The 13,080-nt window shown below is 48.7% G+C and overlaps 1 protein-coding gene across 1 annotated transcript in view; it reads left to right on the forward strand.

Annotated features, from left to right (window-relative positions):
• Window positions 1–13,080, forward strand: part of dlg1 (MAGUK family member discs large 1) — a 329,265-nt gene that overhangs the window by 309,033 nt on the left and 7,152 nt on the right. Inside the window, exons 11-14 of the mRNA XM_017897948.1 lie at window positions 10,856–11,069; window positions 11,167–11,324; window positions 12,238–12,487; window positions 13,039–13,080. Of these exons, the coding sequence (XP_017753437.1) occupies window positions 10,856–11,069; window positions 11,167–11,324; window positions 12,238–12,487; window positions 13,039–13,080 (664 nt within the window). The remainder of the gene's footprint in view (window positions 1–10,855; window positions 11,070–11,166; window positions 11,325–12,237; window positions 12,488–13,038) is intronic.

A 13,080-nucleotide genomic window follows, 5' to 3' on the forward strand; every position in this document is an offset into this window, starting at 1 on the left:
TTTCCCTACGTTCACCCACGAGTTTATCCACGAATTTATCTACGAATTTATTCAAGAATTTATCTAACAATTTATCAGGGAACGAAAGTTGTAAGATACGATAGCGAGATGGAACAATGGAGACTTCCGGAGAATATTATCCGCTTCGTTTAATTCGCGGCGAAAAAATCCACGAGATTATCGCGCGCCGGGGGAGGAACGTTATAAACATGCAGATCAGAAACCCGAAGAGAAACGTGAGTCATCTTAATCGAGGAAACAACTCGAAAGCCGTGTAAAGCCCCGAACGAGGGTAGACAAGAGAGGACTTAAGGTTGGATTTTAGGGGGCGTTGCTTCCATCAACGATTCAGCGGGGATAAAAACAGCTCGATTTATGTTCTCCGTTTCTTCGTTCCCCATCTGTCTCACCCTCGTTTAGTCCGTTTCACGTTATAAGGATTTCGTACGAGGACGTCACGCCATTTTCTTCAAATTCTCGTCCGCTTAAGCGAAATACGGTACCCTCGGCTCCCTCTCGTTACCCACCGTTTTGGTTTCTTTTTAAATCCCTTTTAAATCCCGAAAACCGAATTTCTGCTACGTAATTGGCGTAACCGTTAACTCGCAGCGAATACGGGGTATCGTTGACCGTTCCGTTCCGCCGCCATTTTTGCGCCGTTACGATCGTAAGAGAAAACCATGACAGACGAAACGCGAAATCGCGGCTGTATTTTAATTCACTTACGTCCGTCCTCTGTCTCGATCGATTCGATGGCAATTAGGGTTTATTAGAACTGTTCTCTGTTTGCCATAACAAAATATCCGCGTTTCATAGTCGTATTTCAGCCATACATCGATCCGCCATGTCTTTTTTCTCATCCTTTTTCCATTCGCTCCACGTGTACGCCAGTGTACGCGGTTTTATTTTTCCTCCATTGCCAAAATTTTTAATTAAATCTGTCGGTGATATTCGGCAAATACTTTTTCCCTCGTCCGCCACGACTATCGTTTTCCTCGTGCTTCGAACAACGCGCACCTTCCTTTCTCTCCGTTCCTTTTTTCCATCCAGGAGAATATACGACGAGAATTTCCTTAAAAGTCGTGATTTCCGCAAACCGCTTCTAATTAACGCGACTCGATAACCGACTGGTTTTATTTCCCTGCTGAGAATTCGATAAAGGAAATATCGAACGATTTAAGTAGCGAAGGTAAAAGGAATTCGCGTAAATTTTTATTTCCCCAATTTTCCCCGGGGCTTTTTCACCCACGACTCGATAACAGAAAATCCAAGGATGGAAATAACGAAGGTAGGGAAAATCGAGGGAAACGCGTTCTTCCAATTTTGGTCACGATGGTTTTAGAGCTCGCGGAAAACCTTTCGCGTTGAAATATATATATCCGTATAGAACCGCGAGGAAATTCCTGTAGACAAACTCCGGGATGGCGATCGCCAAAGTATTTCGTAGCCGAAGTTCGGGATGCACCGCTCGTAATCCTATTAAAGTCTCGAAACTGGCACGGAACTCGAATTTTCAGGTCTATTTCCATCTTCTGGCTGGCAGGCGTCTTCCGCAGTTTGTCGCTTAAAACGTGATCGAATTATTTCCGTGGCTCGGCGGCGAAAAATAAAATTTTCTCCCAGCTGTTTGTCGGGCTGCTACGATCGCGCGAAATTACGAAATTTTCGCGTCAACTCGGTCGGGGAGGAACGAATAAAACGGCGCGTTATGAGAAATCTCTGGAGAGAATCTAAACAGAATCGCGATATTACGCGTCGCTGAGAAAATGAAATCGATATCAGCATCGAGGCGAGAATCACGAGTGCGGCCTAGTCGACTTCCGGCACGAATCATTGTACCTGTGCACGTAGCGAGCCGACGAAAATCGATTACCGCGGCTGAGAGCCATTGTTGCAACCCTTGCAGCGCGGCGGAAAGGAAAACCAGTGGAAGCAGAAGAAGAAGAAGTAGAAGGAAAAAGAAAAAGGAGAAAGTAACATTTCCGACCTACTAATTACATTTTCCTAGTCTCGCTTTAACCACGGTGGGCATCTATTTCCGCGTACTCGTGCCACGTGCTCGACGAAGGGAACAAGGTCAAGAGATTTCCGCAATTAACAAAGGATTCAGCGCCGGAAATGGCGGACCTCGCGTGTCCCCAACCCTGTCTATATCGGCTCTGTCCATACTCCGTCACCGTGTCAGTTCGATCCACGTCGTTAAGTGCGATTCGATGTCCGACGAACGGAAAAGGAAGGAGTCGGAGAAGGGGCAAGACGAGGACCCGGAAGAAAGGGTGGTTTGTCGAAGCAGGAGGCTCAAGGACGCGACGATAGGCGGCCCGAGAGAGCGTGCTTTTGACGAAAAGCACGGTCGAAATGGCACTCCTTGCTCGTCGCGACCGTGACTCTAGTGTCGCGTTATTTCTACGTTTTTTGGGTCAAGTCCAGCTTGATTAAAGTTCGTCGACTGACGCCACCGTTGGCCCACCTGGCCGGTGCTTTTAATTAAACGAACGCACAAACGGCTGGTCGAACGTAGTCCTGAAGGGACGCTTGTAAAATGGCCCCCTTTTTCATTAGCGACAAGTTTGTTTCGATCCACGTCGAATCTGTCTCTCCTTCTTCGATTTTAATTTCGACAATGAACATAGCTAGATGCATTCGTTCTGGGAAAATTAAAGGAGCGCGATGGAACCGGAAGTTCGTCGAAGAGTCGACGAAGAGTTGCGCAAACCTGCGAGCAGGGGCGGGAAAATAAAAATTTCTGTCGCGATGTAGAATTATTTCGAGTAGAGAGTTCCGAATTTTGTTTTGGCTCCCGCGTAACAGCTTGTCTGAAGCAATATCTTATCATTGATAAGGAATTTGATTTAACGTTGGCAAATATTTTACCACTTTATCGCTGAAACATTGCGCGCCGTTAGGATTCCCGACGCTCGGCCCGGAGTCACCTCGTAGCCTAGGCTTTCTTCGTTTATCAGCATATTCGCGGGGGATCGCGATTCCCTGACGAGATCCGAGATAGATCAGGGACGTGATCACGTGGAACGTCTCGTGACCTTTTATCCCCGACACCGCACCAGTGTTTGCCTGATAATGCCTGCTTTCCCGGCTGACATTTTGATCCCGGCATTAAACGTCTTTTCCGCGTCCTTTCTTGCCGACTCATCGTCATTCGACGAATCGTTCTATTCTCTACCTACAAACTCAAAAAGAGAGACAAAAGAAATGAAACCAACTTAAAAGAATTCCTTTTTAAAATAACTCGTGCGTTCGAACCGATCCGTTCTATGCGAGGAAGAATCAGGATCATCGAATTTCGAGTGGACGATTCGCGTAACCAAATCTACGGAAAAATAAAGCTAGGAATAAACGCATTTCCTATCGAATGACGACGTTTCCATCGCGGATAGCGTTTCGATAACGCGATTTTGATCCGCGGAACTCGCGCGAGCAGAGATCGCGATGGCCGAAAATACCGCGCGCGTCGCTCGCACCGCGGGGTAGTTTCGGAGAAGCAGACGATGCGTGCATGCTCGGATCACACCTACACGGGTGTGCGGCACACACGGTGCGGTGTGTAAGTAGGTCAATCGAAGAAGCGATACGTTGGAGTGAAATTTCCATTCTCGCAAGGCTGACTACGATTACATTGGCCGCTGCAATTAGCCGCGATCCACGCTTGTACAAATCCGATACACGCTTGTCCCGAAGTTCGCCATTGAGGCGGAAGGGTAGCATGGACGCATATGAGGTTGTTTCGCCGAAATGTCGGTCAAGTGTGTCCCTATCCAACAGCGAGACTCGAACACGGCTTTCCCGACTTTCCTCGGTCCGGGTGATCGCGAATCGTGCCTCTGCGAATAAACAAACGACCACGCACCTGCCGAGATTAATCACGCGTTCGCTGACACACGGTGAATCGGTGAAAAGTGGCGTATCGCGCGACAGAGTATACGATGACTAAACGAAAACTCGGAGAGAGAGAGAGAGAGACATGCAACTCTGCCTACGAATTAATCTCGACCGAATCCCCGTGTCATCCGGGTAAATTCAACAGCGAACGGATGAGCCGAAAAACGAGAGGAAGCATGCCGAATGCAGGGGTTCGAGGGAAGAATGGAAAGTGAGGGATCGTTGGCAGCCCTTCCGCGAAAACTTCCCTCCGTTTGGCCCCGTTTCCGCGGCAGGGGAAAAGTCGAGTAACGGTAGAGGGGTGGACGAAGGCGGGCAGTGGCGGGATCGGGGGTGACGCAGGCGAGGGTGGTGGAAGCGTGCGAGAGTCAGCTTATTTCTATCGATCTGATGATAGCCCGCGGGGGCCGGCTTGGCGGCGCGGCGCATGGCGACACGGCGGCCACCTATGCGGCCTTTAATCCGTCGCGACGCCCCCGACGTCGGGACGTGTTGGAGACGGAGCCAGGTTTCGCGTTCGTCGCTCGATTCTCTCGCGAATTCTCGAAACTCGAGGCATATCTCGCCGTGCCTGGTGTCGTCTCGTCGCGGTGTCTCGCGGCTCGCTCGCGGGTTCCCTAGGAACGGCGTTATTTCGGAGCGGTGACGCGCGGAATCAGGGCACCCCGGGCCACGGTGTTACGTCACTGCCACGGGGAACAGGTGCGTCGCAGTTGCGAGTACGCACCAGCGCGGCGTGCGTCGCGCGACGCGGTGCGCGCAGCTTTTTGAACACGGTGTGCGTTTTTCAATGGAGGACCGCCGATTGGCCAGCTGCTGACTGGACCGGATCAGTGACCAGTGCTTGTTTGCGAAAGTGATCGAGGTGAGCAGCTGCTGACAGGAAGGCGCGCGCCGATCATGACACGTTTCTATGCTCGCCGTGCTGATCTTGCGTTTCATAGTCGCTCCGATACGGTGAATCAGGAATACAACGAAGTACGTGTAACACGATGAAAGTGCTTCTCTGACGTTGCACCGTTTCCATTCGGATCCTAGCCTAGTCTTTGCCTCGGCACTTTCACGTTCTTCCACTCACGTTCGACTCTCGTTCCACGGCCGGCGTGTATCCAACGAAAGTTCAACGTCGGATAGGATTAATAAGGATCATAAATTAAACGCGTTTTGCTAGAGACCGAGCCGAACATCGGCGGTAGCAATTGACGGAGTTCGAGGCAAAATGCCGCACTGTCAAGTTGAAAGTTGTGCGACTCCCTTGACCCACAAACGTACGCTGGGCCGAGCCACCGAGTGATTAATGTAAATTGCCCACGCTGGCTGATTAACGGGTCGCGATAATCGCTCGGGCTGCTAAAAAATACCCGATTCGTGGAAGGGATAGAGAAACGAACCCGGAGAAAGCAGCACATGCTCGTTTCTTCACCGGCCATTTCGAAAACGTACGAAAGACAGACTCGTAGGCACTGTGCGATCGATAGACTCCGCTGTTTTGGACAGACGAAATTTTTTCCTTTTCGCGCGATATCGCCGGGTTTCCCAGTAGCTATCGAGACCTCTTGACCTAGTGACATTTTCGTTTCCGGTGGTAATCGCGCCACTGCGGAACACCGACGAACAGGTGCGTGCGAAGCGTGCATGTATCGCAGATTCGGGCGCAATGCGCAGGTAAGCTTGGATCAGCTGAATCTCGCGTGCGCCAGTGACGTATCCACTCGCGAGACGACCATTCTTTCCGAAATTTTCCAACGCAAATACTCTTCTGCATCGATGCACATATTTCGTAAACCGAAATCGAAAAATCGTCGTCAGTTACCGTGTATATAGAATCCTTCGCTGATTCGAAGAATCCCAAGAATCTCGTACCACTTTCAAACGGTATATCAGGAATACTCGTAAAAGTGAAACTTAAATTCGAGAAACAATCGAGATGGACTTCGAGATGCGCTTCAAGAGCTCGGATCGTGTACGAGGGTCGAGTCCGATACGTATTAATTTATTATTCATATATTCCGAACGGAGTAGATCCCGTACAAGGAAAAATATCAGTATTCTTGGAAACATCCGCAACAGCGAAACAACTGGTTTCCTAGCATGTTGCTTATTGTTATTCGCAACGTTTCATCGTGTTCCCTCGTGTATTCCATCGTGTTCATAAAATCCCCTGCAAAGTTATACCGTCAGATCTAATTTTAATTCGGAACATCGGGGGAGAACAGTAATTCCTTCCTCGATAAACCATCGACTCGAAACTGTTTCTTCTTTTTCTTTTTTTTTTTTTGAATCAATGACGCAACCAGGCTGACCCACAAAGCACCGGAGGTTTTAGCAGACCTTGGCTGCGGTTGATGACGAAAATCAATTGCGAAGGAGAAGAGAGGAGAAAAAATAAAGAAGAGTAGAGAGGTCGTCCATCTTGCAGGTTTATCGAAGCTTCGGCTGGTCGTGGATTCTCGTCGTGCTGCATTCCACGGGGCACTGCGACGATGTGGTCGTTTCGCCACGAAGGACACGAGCTTTCGACGACCGGGGAACGCGCGCTTAAAGCCGACGCGTTTCTTCGCGAGCTAACGAAACGAAGTCATTCATGAATTTGCCGGGCGAAAGGCCCAGAGATCCCGTGGCCGGTCAATTAACCGTGAAATCGTGCAGCGGGTCAGCGTCGTCATAAATATTTCATGATCAGGATCGGTCGGGGCCTCGACCGTGACTGTGATCGTCAGATTTGCGGGAGCTTCCGATGAAATGTCGCGACGACGTACACTGTCAGAGAAGCGATCGAGAGATCGTGTTTCTTGGTGACCAGGAGTTCATCCGATAGAGGGAAGCCTGACATGTCTGATGGAACTAGTTTCTCTCTCTCTCTCTCTCTCCTGATTTCTCTCTTCTTTCTTTTTCCTCCTTTTGTCCGATGAAAACGATTTAATCCCTTTACGAATGCCTATCGGAAATGTAGGAGGAAAGTTACACGCGAGAGGCATTCGAGTGGATATTATGTATCCACAGTTTCAAACTCTCGTTCTGCAATATTGTATGGCGCACCACGTAAGGTATTGACATTTCGTGCTTTGCTGTGGTACCGGCTAAATATAGTTGCACTATGGAATAATCGTTAACGACTTGCACTGCTGCTCCATCGGCCGTTTCTCTCTCTCCCACTCTCTCCCACTCTCTCTCTCTCTCTCTCTCCGCCCTTCTTTTTTCACTGATCTCGCTGCTTTAATGTCAGTCATTTCCCGCCAACATGGAAACCGGGCAAAAGCTTTCCCAACGTTGCCCGTCGTTTCGTTAATCATCGCGGAAGGCTGTAACGTAACGTGGTTGGGCTAAAAAATGATCCTCGGAACAGACGTTAATTGGATTAATGGATAATCGAGCTTCAGTCCGTGGAACGTATTAAATCGGAATAAATTGGAAGGAAAATGTGAAAGTCCGTTTCGATGGAGCGATCGTGGAACGAGCTTCTAAATTCACGGTAAATTCAGCATCCCTGGGCACACGGAATCGCCCCACGGTTTATCCACGGCGTGTGCATTGCGACGTGACCTTAATGGAGCCCTGGAAACGCAGCTGCACTGGCCGACCACTAATTTGAGGTCTTTGTTAACGCAAGCGAGAAGCCCGTGCGTTGAGTGGCTCCTCTGGAACGGAATGAAAATCGACCTTTCAGGGTTGAAATCCTCCCTCCGGCCGAGGGAGCGGGAAAGAGACGCAAAAGGGAGACGATGAGCCCAGATTTCGAGATAGAGTTCAACTAGTCATGGACGTGGTCTAGGAACGCTCATAAGCAATGAACCGCGTTGAATAGACTCGAATTTTTTCCACGGAAATCTTAATTAGGACACCGTGCATTTTCCCTCGGCCGGTGTGGAACTCTCGCGTCTCGAGTTTCGCAAAAATTCGTGGTTCGTTGAGATTCCGCGGGCACGGGCTTAATTAAGGCTATCCAGTTGCCAAGCTACGATTCTAGGCTCCGTGGCTCGCGCACCGATTATGCCGCGTGCCTCCAGCATTTTTAGTTCTATGATATTTTACCGTGGAATATTTACAAAGTGTTCGTTGACGAGCTTTATACCGGGAAACGACAAGCAGCGACTCCAGCTGTGAAAGCCTCGCGGTTCACGCTCCGTTGACTTTGCCGCGACGTAATGCCTGCCCTGAATCACCAACTTTTCCCCGCGAGGAACCGTGCGTGTAAACACCATCGCGAGACGCGCGCGTGCGATCGGGTTAAACGTCGATTTAGACCCCAATTCGATTACAGGTGAGTACACACCGGCACGAACCCCCCCGGTATCAACGGTCCCCAATCTGAGTACTCACGTTAGACGACACTCGCGTGTCTCGCACACTCAACCCAATTCCGTTGATAGTATCCGCTCGTAGAACCCGATTACCCGCAACTCTCGAATCCACGGCGAACCGATACCACGGATTCCTCGATTGTCACGCTGCAATTCCTTGTTCCACGCTCTCCTCCATTTTCTTTCCTCGCGATACGATACCGTGCAATTTTCCATCCGCGGATCCGTTTATTTTACATCCGATTTCACTCGCGATAATTCGATCTCGTCGAGTTTCACTCGCATCGAGCAGATTTAATCGGGCAACGCCTTAATTGCATTATGAAATTTAATTACGCCAACGGACGAAGCTGAAGAATCCGATAACAATAGAGCCGCACAATGGATCCGTAACAATCGCGGAATTCCGCCTTTTCAGGTGTCCATCACCTCGAACAACAGCTGCCGAAATATGCAAACTATTCCATAACCAGGCTCGCCAAAGTATGGAATTTTAAGATGCCGTATCGTACCCTAGCTATCGCGTAATACGAACCGTGACGCAACGAATACGCTCGACCGTGCCAAGACTGTCGAGACGAGATGCGACGCTTCGTGAGATTCGTTTCCACGTAATTCCGGACTATAGGGGTGCAGGGAAATCTCGGGGATGACGGCACGCGTTCTCCATACACTGCTCGTCATTTTCGCGAATCCTTGGGCCCGCTCGGCTCCCTCGCCGCGGCGGATCCTCGAGCTGTCACACGGGCAATCTGAAACGGTCGAATTTCAATGGAAAGCTTAATTAACGCGGTAATTTCACGCGTCTACGGATTCCGTCATGTACGAGGATGCACACGGCGAGGAATATTTCCGGCCTCTCCAACGGATAGGGTAAGAGAGGCAGGGTTTGTGCAGCAATTTCGAGACTGCGAGCGTTCCCGTGCTGATTGACGTAGCTGGGAACGCTGTGAAATCGTCTATTGAAACTGGCGTATTTAATGCTACGTGCAATTTAGCGTGTAGTCCATTGGCGATCAGATAGCGAGGTTTCTCCGGATGTCGGAAGAAAAAATACACACACTCGGGTGGAATTGGGGGAATTTATGAAAACGTTGTCACCGTTAATGGAAATTTTTCATTGCCAGTGACGAGCTGCTATCGAAGAAATTTATTTATCGCCGTTTCTTTATCTCCACTTTGCGCGAATTTTAATTTAAAAATAACACGAGCGAGGAATATTATCGGAAGAAAAATTGGAAAAATTGCAGTTATTGTTACAGAGATACTGCCAGTGAATATTTTATAGCACTGCGACTACCAGTGTTGCAGTTTTTTCTAGATTTTCTTTTCAGAGTAATTTAAAAATCGAGTTAAAAGATCGTGGATTGAAGCCAAATAGCCAGAGCGTAATGAAGAGCAGCAAATTCCTTTTGCACCCCTCTCAAGGGGTTGTTTAACAAGAATCTTTGTTATTTCGTCACGTCACTCGTTGTTCATTGTGTCGCTGCTGTTTCTCCGCTCATCGTCTCTCGTTACGCAAATTCGATAGGACGCGTGTGCAGGCGCAATTGATACATCCAGCTACCTGGAACAGGGGAATATCGACAAACGAGCCTGTGTACGCGTGGTGGCCTTTAAAATCGCGTCATCCCGTGCACAATGCATCGGCCAGGTGGAGAAACGAGGTTCCGTTCGCAAATTGTTTCGTGTTCTGTCTGCCGACGCGGGAATTGTGTATAACGCGACAGAGCGACGCCTACGGGAACTCGATTCCGCATGCACGGTGATTAACTGCCTAGGCTTTCAGGCCCCTCCGCGAGCAAGGAATTTCGTGTTTCCACTTTTCTCCGTGTCCAGTTACGGCTGTAACAAGAATAGATGGTCGAGCGCGAACGATCGCTGCATACCATTCGCGATTTTACCTGTCTTCGGGTCTACCTCGTCCATCTTGATTACTCTGCTTTTCGCGCCATCATTCCGCGCCGTACCCCTCTCCCACTCTTCCGTTTCTTTCTTAATTTCCTCCAGGCTTTTTCCGGGATAGAGAATAAACGGAGGAAAAAATGGCGCGTTTGCTTTGGCTCGGCAATCTGTTTATCTTCAATTCGCTGCCAGTGGATTTAGTTACCCCGCACAGGGATTCGGGGATTCGTTAGAATCAGGTCGATTGGAAATATTTCATTAGGACACCGGGTACTCGCGGGGCACCCTCGCGATCGCGCCCTTTGAAGGGATGTTAAAACGCGCGCGGCTCGTCCCCCCGGCGCGGTGACTTTAATTAAAGCAGTATGAGACGCGCAGCAATTAATGACCGGCGACATAGTTTAAGAACTCGATACCACTTGGGCCGCGTAATGAAAAAACTTTAACCCCTTGGCTGGCGAAAAAGAGCGACTCGAGAATCGTGTAGCAGCCTCTTTCGTCCCAGATGAAAAGCATTTTCCCCCTTTTTTCCTCGTTTCCTTTTGATAAAAAAGAAACACCGTTCCCTCCTTACGAAAGATAAATGACCGTGCGACGTCGAGCAGCGTACCAAGCTCTCAGGCTTGGTTTTAGTCAACGGAATGCAGGCTGACGATTATGCTATAACCGAAAGCGACGAACGGAAATTAGGTGGAACAGGTGTGGCGATGCGAAGTGGTGGTAATTAAGCAGTTTCTTTGTCACTTTTTCAGAGAGGTCCGTACAGTCGTGCTCAACAAAGGCTCCTCCGGTCTGGGTTTCAATATCGTCGGTGGCGAAGATGGCGAGGGAATTTTTATTTCCTTCATCCTAGCCGGAGGTCCGGCCGACCTCAGCGGTGAACTACGTCGTGGCGATCAGATACTCAGTGTCAATGGCATTAATCTTCGGACAGCCACCCACGAAGAGGCCGCCGCGGCCCTTAAGGTACCCTCCCGACGAGTTTCCTCGTCCTCTTCCATATATACAGATTCTATACCACTCTGGAATAATGGAGATTAAATATCACGATATCTGCATCCAGGGTACCGGGCAGACAGTGACGATCGTGGTACAGTACAAGCCCGAAGACTACAACAGATTCGAGGCCAAGATTCATGATCTTAAACAGCAGATCTCTCAGCAGAATTTGATGACAGGCACCCTCATGAGGACCTCGCAAAAGAAATCCCTTTACGTTAGGTAAGATCGATAAAAATTGACGACTTGCTAGCCCCTTGACTACTTTAGACTTTTATGCGCAATTACCGTTTCATATGACAGGGATTGAATTACGATGTGCGCCAAAAACGCGAACTTTTGAGTAGGAATGCATTTTTGTGAAAACATATTTCAATTACCAAACAACTGAATTTCACTGAAACGAAGAAAGCCAAACTGCGTAAAATTTCTAAGTGCCTATAGGCACCCACAGTAGCCAAGGGGCTATAATTGTAACTGATCAAATTTTTATATACTTTTATTGCGGAATAGAGGTAACAAATGACCGACTAGGATTAGGTGCTTTGTCGATGAACAATTTTTCACAGTTATTCCGTAACGCACTGGATTAGCTCTTTGCAAACGACTGCCGCATATATATGTTCGGCGAAAACAACTGATAGAGCCTAGGGACTCATAAATGTGTCCCACGTAAACGCGTTGCTATGGCCGAGGAACACATATGAGTCGTTCACTGCACAAATTGATTAACTCTATAAAACAAAACATGGAGAAATGCGATGAAATAATGTAGTTATGACTATACCAAGTGCTTTGATACTTAAATTTGAGATTTTTCAAAAAGTGGAGTTAATCGATTTGTGCAGTGAACGGCTCATATAGTTAAGTAGTGGACTGTTTTATGTCCTTATTGTCAACGTCGTTATCAGAAATGAGCACCGGTAGTTTCGATGACTATCGTGGCAGCAACTGGGCCCCACGGTTTACTCAAAACCGTTCCATCCGCAAAGGGTTACTCCGTTCCCCAAGATCCGAATCTCTTATTCCAAAAGCGTGATGCCTTCTCTAACGATAGTCTCGTTGCACGTTAGGTGCACGTAAGAAAAGCTAGGAGCGAAGGAAAGAAGTAAATGATTTTCATCCGCTTTCACAGAGCGCTGTTCGACTACGATCCTAACAAGGACGACGGCCTGCCAAGTCGCGGTTTGGCATTCCGTTACGGTGAAATCCTACACGTGACGAACGCCAGCGACGATGAATGGTGGCAAGCCAGAAGAGTGACTCCTCAGGGTGAGGAGGAGGGTCTCGGCATAATACCGTCGCGTAGACGATGGGAACGGAAGCAACGCGCCAGAGATCGTTCCGTCAAGTTCCAAGGCCACATGCCGGTCATCCTGGACAAGGTGAGCATGATCCATCGATAACTCGCGAAATCGAGAAGGCTGATCGGATCGTGAAGGCTTGTCGAGAGATCGCGATTGAAAAATGAAGATAAAATAGTAGTAGTAGTAGTAAATAGGGAAATAAGCTGAAATTAACACTATGCCGTCCACACGTCTAATCGGGATTCTTTCGTTTGGTGCCGATAGGACTGATTCATCATTTCAGTATGGTACCAACGTGGTGTCACCGGCATTTGCTCGATAGTTTTCGCATGGGACCAACGTGGTGTCACTGGCATTTGCCCGATAGTTTTCGCATGACACCAACGTGGTGCCACCGGTCGGCATAGTGTTAACCACTTGCGATGGCAAGAAATTCACAGACGCGTGTGCCAGAACAGCCCAGTGTTTCTATAACAATTGCCTAACGACGCGTATACCACGTCGTTGACGATTCTGTGACAAAAGCATTACGACGTGCGTGACACGTCTTTCCAGCGCAAGTGGTTAAGATACAGCGGGAATTTTTGAAATTTTGAAAAACGAGATGGCAAATTATCGTTTCTTCGCAGCAATCGACACTGGACAGGAAAAAGAAGAACTTCTCGTTCAGC

Source organism: Eufriesea mexicana, unplaced genomic scaffold (genome assembly GCF_001483705.2).
Source record: "Eufriesea mexicana isolate 0111107269 unplaced genomic scaffold, ASM148370v2 scaffold596, whole genome shotgun sequence".
Taxonomy (NCBI): domain Eukaryota; kingdom Metazoa; phylum Arthropoda; class Insecta; order Hymenoptera; family Apidae; genus Eufriesea; species Eufriesea mexicana.